At 41.5% G+C, this 23,868-nt stretch overlaps 1 protein-coding gene across 1 annotated transcript in view; it reads left to right on the forward strand.

Annotated features, from left to right (window-relative positions):
• Nucleotides 1-349: 349 nt before the first annotated feature.
• Nucleotides 350-23,868, forward strand: part of LOC137540874 (protein-glutamine gamma-glutamyltransferase E-like) — a 60,700-nt gene continuing 37,181 nt past the window's right edge. The window contains exon 1 of the mRNA XM_068262062.1: nt 350-419. Within this exon, the coding sequence (XP_068118163.1) occupies nt 413-419 (7 nt within the window). The 5' untranslated portion in view covers nt 350-412. The remainder of the gene's footprint in view (nt 420-23,868) is intronic.

A 23,868-nucleotide genomic window follows, 5' to 3' on the forward strand; every position in this document is an offset into this window, starting at 1 on the left:
TGTTTGTGGGATTAGCCTGAACCATCCTTCAGAGCTTGTAAAAATATGATTTACGCTACGGATCGGTGCGGCTGGAAGACACGTTTCTTGTCACAGGGTAAATAGTTGCGTAGGAACGTGCCAAGCTATTTTCATTAGTGAGCATGGCCTTACATGCCAAAGTGAGACGGTGGACAGGCTGGATTCTTCTCGGCTCTTCCGGTTTTCCTGTGTGCAGCAGACCAGGAAGGGTTGCCTTCAGTGTAAGCATTAAGGCATGTCCCATTAACACTCTCATAAAACACTCACTCATAGGAATTTTAATAGAGAGGGCAGTGAAGAAGATACAAATAATGGTTGATTCACATCCATTCAGTTGTTTGTCCGAGCTCTACCTGAACTGCACAACAGAGGAGAAGGACATCAAGGCACCATGGATGGTAAGTCAGCTCTGGGGTTCTTCAATACATTTCCCAGCATGGAATATTTCATTTATAAAGAACATAATAGGATGCTCTCTAGCGATAGGGAGACATCACTGATCATTTCATGTAAACTTCTTGTATTACTTCGGCAATTTAAGATTTCCTTTGAGTAAAAGGATTGCATTTTCTGACTTATTGTTAACCTTAACTAAACAAATATTTAAAGGGTAAAATTTTAACTGTGGACTATGGGTGTTATGCAGTTTTAGATCTTCATTGATTAATACGCTATAAACGGAGCTTCTTTAGTAACTTGCATTTGAAAGCAGAGAGCCTTCACTTCGCTGTTCAGTGACGTAGCAATAGAAGATGTAGAGGTTACAACTGTACTTGGGCCCATGGACTGAAGGGGCCTAGTAGGGACCCTTATTCAACCACTGTATTAGCTCTTCATTGGTACTATGCTGGTGATGATCACCTCTATACAATACAGTATGTGGGCAACTAATCCACCCTTGCTTTACCTGTCTTGATAAATCATGTCTACGATATGTGAAATCTGTGCAGCTGTACCCCTTATTAGGGCTGGGGCCCAACAGAAATCATAAACCGCAATTGAAATCAATTAAGTGATTTTTGTAGTGATTTTTGCAGTGTTTTCTAGAGTGATTTCTGGCGATCTTGAAGTGTTTTTGAATTTAGTGTTAGCAATTTTTATAGTGATTGTGATTTGTGATTTCCAGTAGTAAGTCTTTATGGGTACAACAAGTGGTTTTGGGTACTTAAGTAATGCAAAATTACATTTGCGATTTTGCAGCAATCCTATCCTTTGTGTTTAGTTGCAAACGCTCCAAAAATGCTACAGGCATCACAACTGTGGGATTTCCTCCATTGACTTTTATTAACCTAGAGCTTTTGGAATTATCAGCGATTCCAAAATGCTGCTGAATGCGCTTTGATGCAAGAGCTGATTTTTAATTCACCCCGAACAACCCCGTATTCAAAAACACTGCTGAAAGCGCTTCAGTGGGCCCCAGACAGTAGGCTGCTTTACTAAAAGAGAAATGAAGAGACAGTAGGCTATGGGGTCAGTTCACAATGGTTCTACTGAGGTGGTGAAAACTGAAAATATAACTGATCCCCCAAAAACATTTCTGGCAGTATTTTCAAAATGATTTCTACTATTAGATAGAAAATGTTTTCAATATTTGCTTGGTCATAGCAAACATACTTAAGACTGGAGAGGGTCAGGGAACCAGAGCTGTAAAGAGGTCCCCACTGCAACTTCACTCCCTCTGATAAAGGGGTTGATCCTTCAGATCAGGTGTTTTTGTGGCTACACATGTTATGGGTGTGAGGATTATGATGGCCACACCTGTTTATGACCCCTGTAAGATGGACCTCTGGCTGTGAGGCTCATAAGGGGTTAGCAAGGGGAAGGGTGTATACATGGGGCCTTATCCAAGTTTTGCTGGGGGCCCCCATGATTCATAGTTATGCCCCTAACTGTTGGTAGCTTATTATACCACTGTTGATGCTACTTTAGTTAAAGTACACATTTACAGCAAGAGCTGATTTTTAATTCATCCTGGACAACAACAAATAACATTTGTAAAGCGCTTTTCTCCCGTAGGACTCAAAGCGCATAAACATGGCTCAGACCAATTAAATTGTGGTACAGGGGAAGAACTCTCCAGAAATGCCAGGCTAAACGGGTGGCTTTTCAGTCTGGATTTGAATAACTCCATGGAAGGGGCTGTCTTTATGACCACTGCAAAATGGGTGCCCCGGCTGGGTGGGTCACCAGATGTAGGCAAGGGAAATGGCGTAAACATTGGGAACCCCAGCAAAATTTGTGGGGCCACATGATTTGTAGTTATGCCCCTGTATATAGATATATTGAAATCTGATAGAATTAAATCTATATAAATGTTCTGTGTTTGTTTGTTAAATGATAATGCATTCTGTTCTGTGCATGGCCGTTTTGCTGCAACTGCTGAAGATTCGCGATATGTATGTTATTTATCTTTAAACAATAATCTTTTGGGGGATTTATCAATATATTACTTTTGGCACCGACCAAAGTAGGAAATATGGATGATGGCAGTAACTGTAGGGAAGATGGATTAGAGTTTTGCAGCTTGATTAATAGAGGTCGGTCTACTGCTGGGAAATAAAACCTGCCCCAGACAGCTAATTCTGATGCAACCTGGCTTGATAAATCTCCCCCACTGTTTTAGGTCAGAGAAGAGAGACATTTTAAACTGTAGCTGTTAAACAAGGTAGAAAGCATTGGAAAAATACCTAACGCTTGCCAGAAAAAACAGTGACTAGACAACCATTAAAAGGCTTAATCATAGAGCATAATTTTATATTGTTTATCGAATGTGAAATTTGACACACCCACGTAAGTAAATATTTAAACAGCATTACACTTTGTGTGTACATAGATTTCCCTTGTACTTTCGTAGTTGTGGGAATGTTTTAAACTGTCAGGCACCCTTTCCATAGCAAACATTTAAAATAGAAATAACCAGTTAAAGAGGAACTGTATACAGGAATTGAAATTCATTCAAATCTGGGGCTGATACCCCCTTTCCCATCAGAAATATTTACCTTTTCTCAAATAGATTATCAATGGGGTCTGTATCGCTGATATTGTGCAAAACCCTTCCCACAGTGTGATGTCAGGACTTAGGTCATGAGAGTTTCCTTTCTGTGAGCCTTGTTGCATTGTGGGAAATACAACTGTATACAATTTGCTCATTTGTGATGCATTGTACGCATAACTAGAGATACATCAAGGAAGTGGCAAGAAGAGTGTTGGGCAGTGCCTTTCGCTCAAAATGCTTGAACCAAGAAATGTCCTTTTTTATTGTCTCAGTAGTAGTATAAAGGTGGCCACTAACGGTCCAATTTCTAGCGAAAAATCGTTCGAGCGATCAGAAATTTTGATCGGATTAGTTATAAATAATCTCCATTGGTGGACAAAATCGATTATAACCGAGTAAAAAAAATGTCGTCCGAATGAATTTTCGTCGAACCAAAATTTGGATTTTCTTGTTGGTTGTGATAGATAGGAAGCAAAGATTGGTTCGTTGATGGTGTAGTAAACGATGTATTACAAGATTTCACTTCCGATCAGAATTTCTGATCGCTCAAACGATTTTTCACTAGAAATTGGACCGTTAGTGGCCAGCTTAAGTAGGAGGGTATGAAAGAGCATTTTGGTCAGGCATAGGGCCTGATTCACAAAGCGGTGCTAACAGTTAGCACGCTAGTGAAAAGCCCTTTATCATGCCTAAACTCTGTTTAGGCATGATAAGTTTAGGTGTGATAAGTTTTTAGGCGTGATAAGTTTAAGCACCAACTGGGTTAGCACCGCAGTGCACAGCTGATCAAAAGTTTTGTGCTAGCAAAGTCTGGTGCACTTTGCATAGAGTTTAATGGCGCTGCTTTGCGTGCGGGACTTTGCACGCGATCTAAACTTATCTAAACTTATCATGCCTAAACTTATCATGCCTAAACTTATCATGCCTAAACTTATCATGCCTAAACTGAGTTTAGGCATGATAAAAATGGTTATCACGCCTTAAGTCTTTAACTGGGTTATCACCGCTTTGTGAATCGAGCCCATAGATTAGCATGGACGAACAAATCAATTACATTTTCAGCTGAATTCAAAATGCTTGAGCCGTCTACGTTTGAATGTATTAAGCACAGCCTGAGTAAAAGCCTTAAGGGACTATTCAAATTAAGCTATTAAAATGTAGATTAACGTTGTATCTCTTTGAAAAAAGATAAAGATAAAAGGTATTTGCATGTTCTGCTCTGAAGCACGATTAGCTACATACCTTTAATTTCTCTCTGTGAGGTCCCACGGTTTTAATATTTCTACTTCCTGCCTGTAGATATGCTGCCAGTGTGTAGACAGGAAGTGTGGATATATAGAGATGGTATTTCAGAGACAGAGTAAAGGTATGTAGGTAGGTATGTAGTATGTATGTATTCAAAAGGAGAACACGGAAATAGGGCTGATGCACACCAAGAGCGGTTCTGAGCGTTTGTAAAAACGATTGTGCTTTGAAAAGCGCTTGGCTAATGTATTTCAATGGGATGGTGCACACCAGAGCGATTCGTTTTGTCCCCAAGCACAAACTCGGGCCCTGCAGCAGCCTCAATGTTAAGTATAGGAAAGTGGAAAATCGCTCTGAAAAGCGCTAGATGAGAGCGATTTTCCAAACATTTTTGTTACAAAAGCTGTAGGCACCCTTAGAAAATCGCTAGGCACATTCCTAGAATCGCCTTAAAAATCACTTCAAAAAGCGCTCAGCGTTTGCAACTACGCTAGAACTTTTTGGTATGCACTGGCGCATATTCTTCAAATATTCTCACTTCCTTCCTGTAGATTCACTGCCTGTCTGCAGGCTGGAAGCAGGGGTATTAGAGTACTCTTGGAGACAAAGTAACAGAATTTGTATGTTCTCCCCTGAAATATGACTAGTTACCATGCCTTTTCTTTGTCTGTGTGAAGTTCCATTCCTCCTGTATTTCAGTTTATCACCAATTCTGCCACCAGATACCATAAATACTGGGATCACTGAGACCTAATTGCAGCATGTGGATGGCTCCTGTCACACTGTGCTCAGCTGTTACAACAAACCTGCTGTACAGTATGTTCAAGTACAAGGTAGCTGTAATACGCTGTACTGCTACAGCCAAGGCGCAAGTGGTTTCTACATGTTCTGTCATCTCTCATGATTTACAGTGCAGCCAGGGAGTAACTTTGATGTTGCAAATTGCTTGCTGGCAGCATCACATCACTTTTGTCAGAATGAAAGATGTTTTAATTGGAGAGAGGATGAGCCAACAAACTGTGAACAGTGAGCCGTGAACAGGTTATTCATTCATACATGTTTGTACAAAAAGACTAGTACATACACTAATTTCACAACCCTGCTTTTGTGTGGGTCTTGAGTCACAGAAGTGTTGCTGCTTTCTATGTGGACAGGCTGCAATCCAGTAGCCTATAGCCTTAGGGTTGCATGCAAAAACTGCCTTATTATGTCCTCTTTAACCACTCAAGGACCATAGGCTTACACTCCACTAGTGACCAGGCTATTTTTTTTACAATTCAGGGCTCTGCAGAGCCATACAACCGTGCACACATATGAATCCCCCCCTTCCTTTTCTGCCCACCAACAGAGCTTTCTGTTGGTGGGCTCTGATTGCTGCTGGGTTGTTTGTTTATTTTTATTTGTTTATTTTAATTTTTTTTTTAAATAAAAGTACCTATTTTTTATTTTATTTCCGCCCTCCCTTCTCCCCGCCATCAGCCTATGAGAGCTGATCGCTCTTGTGCCTCCCTAGGGTCAGCCTAGTGACACGGCTGTCCTCAGTACAGCGCTGCTGTAGATTGCAGCACTGTACAATGTAAATAGATGCCATCTGTCTACTAACGGCGATCGCCGGTGGGAGATTGATGAAGAAACGGTACTCTGTCATTCAAGCGGGGATGTGCGCGCATCGGCGCCCGATCCCCTGCAATCTCCACCCCCAGGACTTAACGCCAATTGCCGATACGCGGTCCTGGGGTCATTAAAAAGTTAACCCTTCGACTCAAAGTATCTTAACCACTTCTCGACCACAGGTTTTTTTCCCCTTAAAAACCAGAGCAATTTTCATAGCATGCTCCCCCCATTTATTTTCCAATAACTTAATCGCTACTTATTACACCAAAATGATTCATATATTATTGACCTGTAAGAGGAATTGAGGAGGACCTGGAACCAGAGGGGTCCTTCATGGGGAAGTGACATTATAAGCTATTTTACCACAAGGGCCCTTAATCAACTAACTTTCCTCTTGAGTTTTCTCCCAGGAGAGGATTTTTCTGCTTCAGCATTTTCCTAAATAAAACGTAGGGGAAAAAAGAAAAATCAAACTTATATTGAGCATTTTCTTGCTTGCTGGTGGCATAAAATGTATTTTATTGATAAATCATGATGTGAGACAGAGAAGAAAAGATCATTTATTTTAGGTTAGGATAGGTGGCCATATGCAATTGACTTTTTTCCCCTGCTTTATGAGTTAGGATTGGTGGCCACATGCAATATTTCCTTTCCCGTAATATTTATGAGTTAGGATAGGTGGCCACATGCAATATTCACTTTCCCCTAATATTTATGAGTTAGGATTGGTGGCCACATGCAATATTCCCTTTCCCGTAATATTTATGAGTTAGGATTGGTGGCCACATGCAATATTTCCTTTCCCGTAATATTTATGAGTTAGGATAGGTGGCCACATGCAATATTCACTTTCCCGTAATATTTATGAGTTAGGATTGGTGGCCACATGCAATATTCCCTTTCCCGTAATATTTATGAGTTAGGATTGGTGGCCACATGCAATATTCCCTTTCCCCTAATATTTATGAGTTAGGATTGGTGGCCACATGCAATATTCACTTTCCCCTAATATTTATGAGTTAGGATAGGTGGCCACATGCAATATTCCCTTTCCCCTAATATTTATGAGTTAGGATGGGTGGCCACATGCAATATTCCCTTTCCCCTAATATTTATGAGTTAGGATTGGTGGCCACATGCAATATTCCCTTTCCCCTAATATTTATGAGTTAGGATAGGTGGCCACATGCAATATTCACTTTCCCGTAATATTTATGAGTTAGGATAGGTGGCCACATGCAATATTCACTTTCCCCTAATATTTATGAGTTAGGATTGGTGGCCACATGCAATCTTCACTTTCCCCTAATATTTATGAGTTAGGATTGGTGGCCACATGCAATCTTCACTTTCCCCTAATATTTATGAGTTAGGATAGGTGGCCATTTGCAATTAACTTTTTCTCCTTAGTTTTCTCCTATGTGATATTTTCACACCTTATAAATAAAATGCATTTTAAGCCTCCAGCATGCAAGAAAACACTTAGATACTTTAAAAAGAAAATGAAAAGTATTTTTTTTTTGGCGTCAGTGTCACTTTAACCTCCTGAGCGTTATGCCGCTCAGGAGGTTTTGCATTATCAGTCCCCCCCCCCCCCCCCCACACACACACACACACGCTAATTTATTAATTTTAATGTGTCCATTACATACTAGCTATCACTAGGCTAGCTAGTATTGTCTGCCGACACCTCCGAAACCCCCCTATGCCCCCGATTGCCTGCTGGATACATTACCCTGCCTGGATCCCGCGATAGGTGCAGCCTCCCTGCTCAGCTCCAGTCTTCACTATGGGGAGGATCATACATGACGTCACTAACGTCATGGGCAGTCCCGATCCTCCCCATAGTGAGCGGGAGGCTGCCAGATTTCTGGATCCCGGCGTGGTAATGTATCTAGCGGGCAATCGGGGGGATTGCGGCCAATCAGGGGGTGCCGGCAGACAATACTAGCTAGGGCACTGCTAGCTAGTATCTAATGGACACACTTAAACAAATAGATTAATTCTGGTGGGTCCCGATCGGCAGCAAAACCTCTGCAGCGGCATGCCTGACACAGTGTCGGGCATACCGCTAAGGATGTTAAGTTCTGCCATTTATGTGTTTTTTCCCTTTTGTGTGAGTATTATGGAAGAATAAAAAAATAAGAAAAATGGACACATTTTACCTTTTGATGGTCCTTATCAGAACAGGAATTTCTGATAATTTTCTGATAATTTTTAGTACTTGGGTTACTGATTTAGATACTCAGTACCTACCTATGTTTTTGAATGTCTATCTTATTTACATCTCACACCCATAAACCCAGAGCCCTTTTCCACTACTTGGCACAGTTAAAGGAATCATCAGGCAAATATATTGCAAATCTGATTTACTTACCTGGAGATTTCTCCAGCCCATCGCAGCTGTCTGTCCCATGGCGAGAGCTTTGTTTACATCCGCTGGCCGAGGGTCCCCACACGCTGCAGAGGATGAGGTCGTCCTATGCACACGGCTGTGAACGGAGCATTCGCCATGGGGCAGACAGCTGCGATGGGCTGGAGAAAGCTCTAGGTAAGTAAATCAGATTTGCAAAATATTTGCCTGATGATTCCTTAAAACTAATGAAAGTGGCTGCCACTGTTTCCATTAGTGCAATCTGATTACGGTGCAAGTTTCTCCCGAGCACAATCGTTATCCTACCTCTTTTTGGCTGCGATTCAGCTTTTTACACTTTACACAGTAGCACAATCACAGGAATGGAATTAGGAAGAAATGCGATTGCGGGCGCATTTTCTAGGGGAAAAGAATCGTTGAGGTGATCTATACAGGTAACGCGCTAACATTTCTTTTGAAAAAGCTGCATTGTCATTCTGTAAAACCTATTATTATTATTATTGACTTATAAAGTGACAACATATTTGTTGGCGCTGTACAAAGTAGGAAAACAAACAAGGGGTACATAATGATACAGACAATGATATACATCAAATATGGACACTGGTACAAAATACAGAACTGGTGGTTACAATGACAGATGTAACATGATAAACATATGAGATTTGTGGAAGGTGAATTCCCAGAAGCCAGCATTTCAGTAATTAACGAGCCAATAAATATACTATATATACATTTCCCTCATGCGGATGAGTGTTTCAGGGAAGACAAGTTTGCTGGGTTGGAGTGAGATTTACACCATTTAGTGACTCACCATTTTATTGTGGATTTTAACCACCACTTGCTAAACTGAAATGTGCTTTACAAGTTGAAAAAGAGGTTTATGTGAAATAATTGCCTCCCTGTCTTGGTCCTGTGCAGTGGTGAACTAATATATTTCATGAGTCGTTTTCCAAGAAATAGAGAAAACGTGTGGCTACTCATATGTGGCACAGGACCTGAGGGTCACCAGCGTGGCTGTGTGATAAGGTTTCTGTTTGTGTTTTGGTGCTAGTTCCACCTCAATCACCAATCCTTTAATGATAGATCTCTTTTCTGGTGCCTAACCATAATCTCACCCCCAATGTAAACTGCTTCCTGATTCCTAACCCTAATCCTTCTCCTGACATTATCCCTTTCCTGTCACCTGACCCTAACCTCCTCTTCTTTTACAGTCACCTTCCACTAACCTCCCCTCAACATAAACCCCTTCCTGATTCCTAATTCTCTACCCAACCTTATCCCTTTCCTCACACCAATCCCTAACATTTCCTCTAACATAAACCCCTTACTGATGTCTAACCTTAATTCTCCTACCAGCCTTTACTACTTTACTGATGCCAAACCCCAACCTCCTCCATAACTTTATTCCTTTATCCCTTTCAAACAGTTAGCCTTAACCCCTCACCAACACCTTTTTCATTGGCTACTTTCAACCTCCTAGCCCTAACAAATAAATGTAACCTTACCTAACCTCAATCTCTAATCGTAGCCCACATGGTCTATGGTTAACCTTAACCAGTGACCCTGACTGATACCTTCTGTTGTTTTTAAATGGGTGCCAGTTTCTGCTCTATAGTATTGCTGAGTACTGGGGTCCAATTCAAGCATCTAGTAAAATACATGCCCCCCTCCCTCCTTCCCCGTTTCTCCTGGTAAAGATAACAGACTTTTGTCATGTGTATAGCTAAAGTCCTGAAACCGAACCGAAAGAGTCACCATACCATCTGCTGCCCTCTGGTGCTCATAAGTGGTCCTGAAACAAAGTCTGGATTATTAAAAGCCAAATCTGCTGTTAGCTGCCAAAAGCTTTCAACCCTCATATGGCTTATATCAGGCTATGGTGTAGGTTGGTGAAAGTTTTGAAACTTAGCAGTTATGCAATTGATTAACTTTTGTAAAAGTCCCACAGTACTTACGCCTGTCTCCATATGAGCAGGTGGTTTACTTAAATATGTCTCTTTTTAAGAATAATCAGGGGCATAATGACTGAATAGAGAGGTCTATGAAGTGTTGGTGAATTTGTCAGTAATTGAGAGCAATATTTGTAATTTATACCATTCAAGAAAGCTTTCTTCTTCAAAAGCTATTAATTAAAAAAGCTTGAACTTCACTTAAAGGCACTTAATGGGGCGGCCTTTAAAGGGAACCTAAACTGAGAGGGATATGGATTTTTCCTTTTAAACAATACCAGTTGCCTGGCAGCCCTGCTGATCTCTTTAGGTGCAGTAGTGGCTGAATCACACACCTGAAACAAGCATGCAGCTAATCCAGTATGACTTCAGTCAGAGCACCTGATCTGCATGCTTGTTGAGGGGCTGTGGCTAAAAGTATTAGAGAGACAGGATCAGTAGGATAGTCAGGCAACTGGTATTATTTTAAAAGGAAAAATCCACATGCTTCTTAGTTTAGGTTCCCTTTAAGTGATAACAGGGAGGGACAGTGCTTTGGGGTTTTATGGTGACATTTGCAGGGCATAAAATACTTACCAAGCCTCCGGGCAGCATCTCCTAGCCTTCCTGTAGTTCCCGAAGCGGATCAGGTGACATGCTGGGAGCCATACATGGAGGACTAGGAAGGCTAGAAGACGCCGCCCGGATGCTAGGTAAGTATTTTATGCTGCACTTTGGGGGTGATTTTTTTGGACAGTTGGTCAAGCAACTTGCAGCACATGTATCCAGCACCAGGTGATTTCTGTACTGAACCCAGATGGTGTGTGTGCCACCTAGTGTTAGTGGACAAGAGCTCTGATCACCTTGCAGGAGGAACAGTGCTATGATCACAGCTTCAGTGTGAAATGCAGGGACACAGAAAGGAGCAGACTGCATACACTACACTACTGGAAATCCTTCTTCTGGAAGTTAATGGAAGCAGGTCAGTGCTATACTTGCAGCACTAACCCTGCTGTCCGTTTATCAGTTGTGGACTGCAAACAATTTGGACCCATAAGATTCAAAAGGGAAACTGTAACTCCAAATGGGAATGAAATAAAAATAAGCTTTCTAGTTCTTACTCTTACATTCTCTTCTATCCATAGTTTCACCACGTCATATTGCTGCTCTAACTTCCTGGCATCCATCCTACCAGTTGTATATTTTTTTTCAGAGCACAATAAAATTAATCACTTTAATTTTACGAGCTAGTTGAGAGAAGCGAGGTATACGATATAAGGAAATTCTCTGGAAAAATGTCAGCAATGTGCCTGGGCTGGTTTGTCTGCAGCAAACATACGAGTGGTAGCCCCAGTAATTTAGGTTTATGCCACAGATTTCAGCAATCATGAAGACTGACGTATGACACATCTTCCAATTCATATATCATCACCATGCAACAGTAGACCTAATTTTAAATCTTATTGCAACTATAAAAATTCTTGGTTAACATAATCTGGTTATAGGGCATCAGTTTAATTACAGGGCATATGCAGATTAGAGAACGCATTGCAGGCAAAGCCAGTAAAACTCCCCATTAAGTGGCATGACTGTGTGTGGTAGCCACTTTGCTCAGGTATCAGTATCACAAGGATTTACGTAGTCACTTGTTTTACGATATTGCTAAATAATGATTTTGATTACTAGCTGTTAATTGAGGTATTGTGTTTATTGGAATAACATGGGCTAAATCATAAATCGTAGCATCTTTAAGTACGTAACAAATTGCATTCCACGCTTACTTGCGTGTCTTGCATAGATAAAAAAAAAGTGATGCCCAGTTCAAATTCCAGTCCAATTTGTTTCAATCCATGATCCACTCTTTGTACGCATTTTAGAGATTTTGTAACAGTTTTTACTTTCATAGTCTATATTTAGAAATGCATTAAATGACATTGTGAATTAACAGACGCATTTACCTGACCCTAAAAGGTAACCTGAAAGCGGGTTGAAAGCATTAATGGGAAAGGAGCAGGAATTTTATCTCAGAAAGAAGAAGCTAATTGATTAGTCATGTTCAGTAATGACGTGACAGAAATGACTTATCTGAAAAAGACATTGGAGAATAAAATAGTGAAGCTATATCTGTAGTATGTAATACGTATACACACTGTGGGATTTATTCACTAAGACAAATAGCATGCCTTATCAAAGTTAGCACGCCTTATCAAAGTTAACACGCCTTATCAGAGTAGCATAACAAACTTATGCCTGGTAACTGGCAATGATGAGAGCTCCACTCGTTCTGCCCTGAGCCCCTGCAGGTTCGTAGTGCTCGCTATGCTACTCTGATAAGGGGTGTTAGCTTTAATAAGGCGTGCTAACTTTGATAAGGCATGCTATTTGTCTTAGTAAATCAAGCCCTGTGAGTGCAGACTGTCTTTGTTACTAAAAAAAAAAAAAAATTAAAGGTTTATGTCTTACAATAATTTATTTACATTTATGCATTTTTAAATAAAAATTGCCTTGCCATCAACTCTATGATAGATAACCAGGGCCAAGTCGAGGTGGGATCTATCGGAAATAGTTAATCAATGGTAGTTTATAGCCTGTGTTTTAAAGAACGCAGCATCATAATTTTCTGTTGTCAGTGGCGTTTATGGAACTAGATTACATAGTTACAAAGTTAGTTTGGTTGAAAAAAGACATTCATACATCAAGTCCAACCAGAAAAAATAATAATAAATAAATAAATAAATAAATAAAACACCAACCTGAACCTGCACATATCCCAGTTGATCCAGGGGAAGGCAAAAAAAAACTTACAAGGCCTGGGCCAATTAGCCTTAAAAGGCAAAAATTCCTTCTTGATTCCAGATGGCAGTCAGATAAATCCTTGGATCAACTTTTCCGGTAATTACTTAAAAATGATAGCCGTAGATGCCCTTCAATGCAAGGAAAGCGTCCAAGCCCTCTTTAAATGCAGATCTAGAGTTTGCCATAACTTCTTCCTGAGGTAAGATGTTCCAGATTTTAACCACTCTCACTGTGAAGGACCCCTTTCTAAATAGATGGCAAAAACTTTTTCCATCCACACGCAAATCATGTCCCCTTGTCCGTCGTACAACCCTAGGGACAAAAAACGTATCTGCCAAGCTTTTGTATTGCCCTTTGATGTATTTATACATGTTAATCAGGTCACCTCTCAGTCGCCTTTTTTCCAAGCTAAATAAGCCCAGTTCGCCGAACCTTTCTTGGTAAGTGAGATCTTCCATGCCTCTGATTAATTTAGTTGCCAGTCTTTGTACCTTTTCCAGAAGGTCAATGTCCTTTCTATAGTGTGGTGCCCAAAACTGTATTCTATACTTCAGATATGGCCTCAGAAGTGATTTATACAGAGGGAGTAGTATACTAGCATCTCAAAATATTATTTCCCTTTTAATGCATCCCAGAATTTTCTTTGCTTTCGCTACCGCTGCTTGGCATTGGATACGATTACCTAACTTGTTATCAACCAGTATTCCCAAGTAGAGAAGTAGGCGAACATCTCGTGAGCTGCTCGCCGCAAACAGCGGGCCCTGTACTACTTCCGGGTCACAATGTCCCGGAGTAGTGCGTCTACCTGTGTCTGCACACATCGTTTAGTACGCATGCCCTGTCCCAGCGGTGCACGTTGTTGCAATCAGGGACACCCACCGCCGGGTCAGAGCATGCGTATTAAAGGACGCGTGCAGACATGGGCAGGCTTACTACTCCGGGACATTGCGACCCAGAAGTATTATGTGGCCAGAATGCCCATAGAGATTCGCTGGCGACCTGTTCGCTAGCATCTCTATTCTTAAAGAGAACCTGTACTAAGTAAAAATATTTAAAATAAACACATGAGGTAACTTCAAATGAACATTACATAGTTACCTTGCCATCAGTTCCTCTCAGAAGCTCACCATTTTCTTCTGACAATAATCCCTTCCAGTTCTGACAATATTTTGTCAGATCTGAAATATATCAGTTGCTGTCAGTCAAATATCAGTTGCTGTCAGTTATAGCTGAGAGGAAAACTGATGTACCAGGTAATGTCCATGTTTCCCTATGGCTCAAGTGGGCGATGTTACAGTTTAACTGTGTGCTGACCAGAAAGCTGTTATGGGTAATGGCCATTTTCAAAATGGAGGACGGACAATTCCCTTGATCACAGTGAACAAACAGGACGCGGGACAGGAGAAGGACACTGAGGAGTAGACTACATGAAAAGTAAATATGACTTGTGTACGCTTATTTTGACTTTTAATTTTCAGTTCAGGTTTTCTTTAAGTCCTTCTCCAAGTCTAATATTCCCAGCTGTATGCCATTTATTTAATATGATGATCTACCAAGGAGCACGACTTTACATGTATCAGCTTTAAATTTCATCTGCCATGTGCCTGCCCATAAGGCAGGCAGATTATCTGCAAGTGCAGCATATTACATCAAGAAAAGAGCAGCACCGCTTGTTTCTCTGCACATTATAGCCCTTACGACTTTTAACTGTTCATCATCATTGCTATGTGTGCTATGTGCTGTCAGTGGGGCTTATTGTACTAAATTATTTGCAAGTGCTGGTGTTTACACCAAGCACCAAACAGCACTGTAATACTCTGCACATTATAGGCTTAACCACTTTTAACTGTTTATCATCTTTGCATTGTACATTCAGTTGGGTGTAACGAATGTGGAATTATCTCTGTGGTCAGCGTACAACCTGTGCGCCGACACGACAGAAACCCTCCACAAGCGTTTAAATAAGGGAACCCAGCTTTGGTGCAAATGCACCTGTAGAGAGGAATTCCAACTGGCAGATGGAGCTGTGGAGTGCAGAGGAATAAACCCTCTGCACAGCCACAGATGCCAGATAGAAATTGTACGAAATGAAGCAACACAGGGCAAGATAGCCTCTCGAGAGAGAGAGTGAGCACAGAGACAGAATGTATGTATGTCCACCAATCTAGTCGCCACCCGGCAACGGTAGACATACAACAGCGAAGACCAAAGTGAGAAAGCAATCGCAAGAATAGCGATTGCTAATAGAGACACAAGACTGAGTAAAGACAGATCATAGGATGAATAAAGACAGAACCAATTAACAAACTATAATCCAACCCGAAAGAACAGACAAGACTAGCTACACGCGGTCACCACACGTTAAGCGCAACAGCGACAAAGCGCGTGCAAGGCACGGTCACCACACATTAAGCGCAACTGCGACACAGCGTACCAACCTTGACCAATAAATGAAACACGAAAAAAGAAAACAAAGAACGTGAACGCTTGCTAATCGGTTGCCTCACCCAGACAACAGCAAGCGTTCGTTCCGGACAAGACAGACAGAAGGAGTAACCAGTAGCAACCGCAGCTAAAGTTAAACTCCAAGACAGAGTACCGAGAGATCCACCACCTCTACCGCTAGGGAGAATGCGATCCCAACAGACAGACAGATGGAGCAACCAGTAGCAACCGCTGCTCTGGCTTACACTCCAAGACAGAATACAGAAAGATCCACCGCCTCTACCGCTAGGGCGAATGCGATCCAAACAGACAAAACGATTCACTGTCAGCCGCCGTTGGAGAAAGTGCAATCGCAACAGATAAGACAGAACTAGGCAATACAGATAATAAACAACCTGACTGCGCTAGAAGGAATGCTACTGCACTCCCAAGGATAACTACTCTAAGACAATATTTAGCAAACAATTAGCAGAGGGGCTGTAACTCAAGGTAAGTCCAGCAGTACCAAACCTTTATGACCAGCAGGGAATTATGGGAGGAATTGGCATTTACACTGCAAGCCTTCAAAAGAGGCAGAGCTATCAATAACCAGATGAGTGAATGCAAATCCCTCACCAGAACAGCAAGTCTGAAACTTGCAGAGTGAAAACAGGTCTCCTTTCCAGGGACCTGCAGCATGCAGACCTGAAAAATGGTCAAAAAGCTGCCTGCCGGTGCAGACAGCAGAGCAGATCATTACATTGGGCCTATTGAACTACTTTTTGTAATACAAATAAAAAAGGCGAGAAGAAAAAAGGGGGCGCCTGGATAACAAATTGGCGTGGCTTAATAACGAAATCTCATTAGCAAAAAAGTGTGTTTTCAAGTGGGCGCATAGTGAAACTAAAAACATGTTAATGATAAGTACCATTTTAAAACAGACGGGAAATCAAAACGAAAATATATACAGGTAGTCCGATACAAACGGCATGGATTCTGTGTTTCCATGGGAACCAGTCAAAAATTCTAATTGGACTTCAAAGAAAAAATGGCTTTTAAAATTGTATAAGCAGGTACAGAGGGCAGAGGTGACACAGAGGCAAAGGGGGGCACAAAGGAGGTACAGGGGACAGAGATGGCACAGTGTTCCGACTTAAGAACAGATTCAAGTTAAGAACGAACCTACAGTCCCTATCTCGTTCGTTAACCGGGGACTGCCTGTATCTGACCCTCGCCGCACCTCCAGTATCCCGGGATCCCCTTCATTGGAGACCCCGCCAGGTTGGCATCTTCTGCGCATGTGCGAGCATGTGGTCACGCCGCTCGTGATCACGCTCAAGTGGCCCGGAGCGTTCTGCGCAGGAGCAGTAGGGAAGCAAGAAACTTGGGCATTGCTAAAAGACATAAACTGACAGCTATTGGATGATTTGGGCACCACCATAGGCGCTAATGGTGTTCATGAAAAAGGGCACCAGGAACAAAGGGCCCGGCCGGATAGCGAAATGGCGCCGATGGATAACTAACCCCCCCACCCCCCCCTGTGGTGCCTAACCCTAACCTCTCCCCCGGTGTTGCATAACCCTAAACGCCCCCTGGGTGGTGTCTAACGCTAACCACATACAAAAAACATACACAATTTGTACATACAAAAACAATAATATGACAAAAACTATAACGTAGCAAGCTTCTGAAACGATAACACACTCCAAAAACATTAATGTTCTATTGTTGTTAACAATATTTATCGGGAGACCTTTTTTCGCTGTATTAAAGATAATTGCATTAGAGTCTATAGCGCCACCATTTTCGACCACTAGCCACCGCCCTTTTTTCCTGCTTCCCGTTAATGCAAATATCAGCTATTGGGTGCTGACAGCAGAAATTTGGGCACCCAATAAATATTGTTTTGAAAATTATAATGTTATAGTTTTTGAAGTCTTTATCGTTTTGAAAACAAGAAAGTTATAGTTTTTGACATTTTTTGTCTTTTGTATTTAACAATTTTTATTTTTTTTTTGAAAATTATCCTTGTCAAATTTAGTTATGAAGTTATAGATATTGACCTTTTTTTGTCTTTTGTATTTAACTATTTTTTCTTTTTTTATGCATGGGATTTTGGATGCATGTGATTTTGGATTAGGTGTCAGGAAGGGGGGGATTTAGAGTTAGTCGTCAAGAAGGGGAGTTTTAGGGTTAGGCATCAAAAAGAGGGGTTTTAGGGTTAAGCGTCAGGAAGGGGGGTTTTAAAGAGACTCAGAGCTGAGTCATACTGACGTTTTTGTACTTACCCGGGGCTTTCTCCAGCCCCATAAGCATGGATGTGTCCCTAGCTGTCCTCTTTAGCGCCTCCGTTATGCCACAATCTTCTCTGGTAAGCAGCTCAGTGATGTCAGCGGGGGGCCTTCAGCGCAAGCACAGAAGGCCCCGGCTACTGTCACCCAGTCCGACTAAGCCCGACTAAGCCGCATACTGGGAGGACGGCGAGGGACACATCCATGCTTATGGGGCTGGAGGAAGCTCCGGGTAAGTAAAAAACGGCATCATGTCTCATCTCTGAGTCTCTTTAAAGAGAACCTGTACTGAGTTAAAATATTTAAAATAAACACATGAGGTAACTTCAAATGAACATTACATAGTCAGCTTGCCAACAGTTCCTTTCAGAAGCTCACCATTTTCTTCTGACAATAATCCCTTCCAGTTCTGACAATATTTTGTCAGATCTGAAATATATCAGTTGCTGTCAATAAAATATCAGGTGCTGTCAGTTATAGCTGAGAGGACGACTGCTGTGCCAAGTAATGTCAATGTTTCCCTATGGCTCAAGTGGGCGATGTTACAGTTTAACTGTGTGCTGACCAGAAAGCTGTTATGGGTAATGGCCATTTTCAAGATGGAGGACGGAAAATTCCCTTGATCGGCTGGACAGTGTAATGGTTAAGGGCTCTGCCTCCGACATGGGAGACCAGGGTTCGAATCTCGGCTCTGCCTGTTCAGTAAGCCAGCACCTATTCAGCAGGAGACCTTAGGCAAGTCTCCCTAACACTGCTACTGCCTATAGAGCGCATCCTAGTGGCTGCAGCTCTGGCGCTTTGAGTCCGCCAGGAGAAAAGCGCGATATAAGTGTTCTGTGTTTGTTTGTTTGTTTGATCACAGTGAACAAACAGGACGCGGGACAGGAGAAAGACACTGAGGAGTAGACTACATGGAAGGTAAGTATGACTTGTGTATGCTTATTTTGACTTTTAATTTTCAGTTCGGGTTTTCTTTAAGGTTAGGCATCAGAGAGGGGAGGGTTCTGTGCGAGAGTGCCAACCTTGCAGGGGTGGAGGTAAAATGCACACAACAAGGGTAAAGAGGCGCCCAGATGAGAATAAAATTTAGGATAAATACAAATAAAAAAAAAAGTGAGGGGGCTTACTTCAGTGAGGGCAGTCAGATAAGACAAACAAGGTTTACTATGCACAGGCAATGCGTTTCACAGGTCTAAACAGGCTTCATAATGACATCATCAATGTATCAGAACCAACAGGAATGAGCACACTCTCCCTGATCTAATATCCATGTGTTCCTTTATTTACATAATTTCACTGACAAATGTTGGCTTCCACAGACTGTCAATAGGCAGTGTTTGTCTGGTGATTAACTTTTGCTCGCAGTGTTTCTGGGAACTTGATCACGCCATGTGTTCAGCAGGACTGAGTGACTCGGATCAAAGAAAAATACTATTATTGTGACATTGGCAGCATTCATTTTCCATGTGGCAGTACACTGGAACATCCGCAAGCAATTCAAAGTAAATTATATACATAAAAGTCTGAAGAATGACTCAGCAAAATAAGCACTGGCAGAGTCACTTCATTTATATCATTATGTACATTAAAGTTTTTAGGCAATTGACATTTGTCACGTCAACCAGGAGTTCAAAGTGTCCTGTCATCTTCCCACTCACATGAAAGGAGCTGTAAAATCTCTGGGGTTTGGAAAAAGCAGGGCCTCACTCAGTGTTAAAGTGCTCTGAATGAATTATGAATGGAAAATCACAAGTGGAAAGTCGGACAAATTTTTGTAGATAAAGACATCATAACCCATAATGCAGTTCACAGAACTGTCACATGGACTTTTGCTTATAATGATATACTTATGTATGATAAAAACAAAAAAGCCTTCACTTAGGTAAAGCTCCTGACCAGCAGAGGAATATCTGGGCTATGATGATGATTGACAGCATGACTTGTGCTATGATGACAGCATGGCCAGGGGCACCAGATTTTTGGGGGCACAGATTAGCTGCTGCAAAACAGGGTGGCTGTGGATGCTGACTTGCCATAATAACAATAAAGGGAAGTGTACACAGCAGGGGGGCTAACTGTAATTGTGTTGCTGTCTCACACTAGAGTCCGCCATGTGCTAATTGTTACTGAGAGCTATCTGATACTGGGGTCTGTCGTGGAGTGTCTTTCTGTTACTGAAGTCAGTTGCTGGGAGGTATCTGGTGCTGGGGTGTGTCACAGGTAGTTGTCGGTTACTGGGGTTTGTGATGGGGTGGATTTCTGTTACTGAAGTCCGTTGCTGGTGGTGTTTGCCCCAGGATGTGGTCGGTTACTGAATGCTGTCACTGGGGTCTGTCATAGGGTGCTTTCTTTTATTGCAGTCTGGCATGGCAAGCTGTCTGTTAAAGGGGCACTATGGCAAAAAAAAATAATTATTAATTAATTTCCTATGAATACAAATAAGAAGTATGTTTTTTTCCAGAGTAAAATGAGCCATAAATTACTTTTCTCCTATGTTGCTGTCACTTACAGTAGGTAGTAGAAATCTGACAAAAGTGACAGGTTTTGGAGTAGTCCATCTCTTCATGGGGTATTTTCAGGGATTTATTTATTTTCAAAAGCACTTAGTAAATGGCAGTTGCTCTGCCAAAAAAAACTGTGTAGCGAGCAGGGAAGCTGGCCGGCATCATTATTTAAATCCTTTTTAGGGAATATCTTTATAAAGAATAAAAGCCTTGCTGAGAATCCCCTATGAAGAGATGGACTAGTCCAAAATCTGTTGCTTCTGTCAGATTTCTGCTACCTACTGTAAGTGACAGCCACATAGGAGAAAAGTAATTTATGGCTCATTTTACGCTGGAAAAAACGTACTTTCTTATTTGTTTATGTTTGCACATATTTTAAATTTTACAGTTTTTCGCCATAGTGCCCCTTTAACGGGGTTTGTCATGGGGTGAGATCTCTTAAGGTGCCCATTAACAGTACAATCTCTTTCACCAAATGCGATCTTTCGATGAGATTTTTACAATCAAATTGTATAGAAAGTTTGCAGTTTATGAAGGCAAGGACCGATTCTTTGGTCGATTGCTAAATAGGATAAAATTGATCCAAAAGTTGGATTTTATGATCGCATCTGAAGAAAGAATCGTTCAATATGCAGTAAATGTAAACAATCGATAATTTCCTTCAGATTAGTTATGCTATTGGTTAGTTATTGTTCAAATCACAAAAATTGTACCGTTAATGGGGACTTTTACTGGGATCTGTTGAAAGGTACTTTCTGTGGTCTGTTGTAGGGTGCTTTCTGTTACTGCAGTTTCTTGTTGGGTTCTGTCTGTTACTGACATCTGTCATGGGGTGCTTTGTGTTACTGGACTCTGTCATGGGGCGCTGTCTGTTAGTGCTCGTTTCCATTACATGCGGTGCGATGCAGCTACATAGTTGCATCGTACCGTGGGTATCCTGAAACCAATGCACGGCAATGGAACAGTTTCCATTGCGTGCAGGTTATGCGTAGCAGTGCGGAGTGATCCGAGAATCTGCAGCATGCTGCAAATTCTCGCACAGCCACCTCCGCCCGCCGTCCCCTCCATACACTTCCGCATCTCCTAATGCAGAAGTGACGCAAACGGCAGCGTAAGCGAGGTAGCCGCATTCGCATCACTTCAGCAATGGAAAAGGGCATCGCATCACTTCAGCAATGGAAAAGGGCCCTTATTGGGGTCTTTCATTGGGTACTGTCTGTTACTGACATCTTTCATTGGGTTATTTCTGCTCCTGTGGTCTGTATTGGCTACCATAGGGTACTGTCTGTTATTGAAGTCTGTCATGGAGTGATATCTGTTACTGGGGTATGTCATCTGACTATGAGAGTGTGTGGCTAAGGTTTGTGGAGGGGGTTAGTGCATCCCCCAGTGGTAGTTTGGACAGAATGGCTCACTGGGAAACTACAGGTAGCAACAGCACTTGTGACTGTTCATTGAAAAAAAAATAAGGTAGTTACATACATATTTAAACTTTTTCACCTTCAGATCTATTGTAGTGGGAGGAAGATGAATACAGTAGTGAAATGTCTTTAAAAAGTTTACCTAGAAACAGCACAAGGCTCTCAGTTTGGCCCTATGTGTTGTCGGGAGCAAAGATAAACATATTTCCTTGAAAACTGCAAACAGTAAAGAAGAGGAACCAAAGGGTTAATACACAATAATAAAAAAAACACTTTAAAAGGCAGTGTAAGTGTTGCCTCACCTCCACACAGATGCCAAAGCCAGCTATTCAACTAAAAAGTATTTTAAATAACCCATCAGATGTGCTTCATGTGCACAACTTACCTCCTTGGGTCATAGAAAACACTTATAATGATAGGTGCTTTTTATGGCCTGAGAAAGTCATTTGTGCTCACGAAACACGTGCATTCAGTTATGGCTTTTTGGTGAATAGCTGTCTACCACAGACAGCTATTCACCAAAAAGCCATAACTGAATGCACGTGTTCAGTCTTTGTGGAGGTTAACCAATACGTATTGTTACTCCTTATTTTTAAACAGTTGTTGACCATTTTATATTGTTCCTTGGGTGCCTATTTCCTGTTTTCAGGCCTATGCCTGTGTTGGAATGGTCATTATTTCTGCCTGACAGAAAGTATAATTTTATGCTTGGAGTGTCACTATGTTGAAAAAAAGTCACCCATATACCCCAGTGAGGAGGGGTGAATTGCCCCACCTTCCTGCCATAACCAGTAGTTGTTGTTGTGCCAGCCCTGGTATGTAAGTGGCCAACCACTTTTTTCATCACTTTGACCTCATTGTTCATTCATACTATATTGACACTTGGTTCACCCTGTGTATTTTTGTTGACGTTTTCTATCCTACAAATGTCTTATTTCAGCTTGATTCTTTTGTGTTTGGGTGCATATAAAACACTTTTATTTCACAGCATTTCTAACAGAAACTGGATAGCAGGAGTATTAATATTTGGTGGTAGTGTTCAAAATTATTAACAGAGGCTCTTGCCCTGTGCAGCTATTTAGTTAAGCTGCAAGGTGGGAATCGGATGGAAGCAGTTCTTGAAACAGAATACACAGAACACTGTCAATAAGGCTGCTATAAGAGAAATTTTAAATTACTGGCTGCAGATTGAAAAGTAAAGACCCTTTCCGTACACTGCAAAACGATTCATGCTGGACCCCTCCATACTTATTGCAATTTTATAATGAAAGTAACTCCAGCTGTACCTTTTTGGTGGCTAAGATGACTTTGTATTGACCCTCTGTCTATCTATGTTCTAAAAAAATCAAAGCCCAGCCTCCTCGCCCTGTGTAAAAAGTCATTTGAAGAACATGGGTTGATCTACATATACAGTAGTAAGCTCCTGGAAAGTTGATGCAAAATAAATTCATTTTAAAGAGGCAATCAAGAGCCATTGCCTGCATTATAGACTTCTACAGTTATAGGCTTTTTAAATCTGATTTTGCTGTATCAAGCTTATCTCAGATTTGTAACTTGTGCCTCAAGAATGTTCTGCCTTTCTCTCTTAATAATATTGCCTTCTTAGACAGCAAGAAATTGCAGGTTGGGTAATTTCCAGCACATGTTCAAAGTTGAGGTTAAACATGTCCTCTGCGCCCCCCCCCCCCCCGAAAAAAAATTGTAAACGGGCAGCAGAATGTCCATCAGATAAAACTATAGTAAGATAAGTAAGCTTATTTGTGTAAGTAAAATTATACTTTACTTGGGGGTGAATTCACAATACTTTTCTACTGAATAACCTTTTCTCAGGCCTGATTCACAAAGCAGTGATAAAATGTTATCAGTACTATCGGCAGGGGACAATCGGTGTTAATCCATTAGGGCAGGGGTAATGCGTGCATTGCTAATATAACGTGGGCCACCATAGCCTGAGCATGGCAACTATACAGCTGCTTTGTGCATTAGGCCCCTTATCTGCTTTTCCGCTTATTGTCTATATAAAAGCTTTTAGGTAAACATTAAGCAAAAAGTACTTAAATAAGATGAAAAAGTGATAGGAAAGTTAAGTTAGAAACAATTTATCTTGAGTCAGTCCTGGATTTACATCACAGGAGCCTATAGGCACAGATGTCCAGGCACCCTAGACTTCACCCTCCATGAACTTACAAACCCCCACCAAACTGCACCGCAAGTGTGCTGGCTGTCACTTCTCCCTTACTTCCCTTGCCTGT

The sequence above is a fragment of the Hyperolius riggenbachi genome, chromosome 12, assembly GCF_040937935.1.
Source record: "Hyperolius riggenbachi isolate aHypRig1 chromosome 12, aHypRig1.pri, whole genome shotgun sequence".
Taxonomy (NCBI): domain Eukaryota; kingdom Metazoa; phylum Chordata; class Amphibia; order Anura; family Hyperoliidae; genus Hyperolius; species Hyperolius riggenbachi.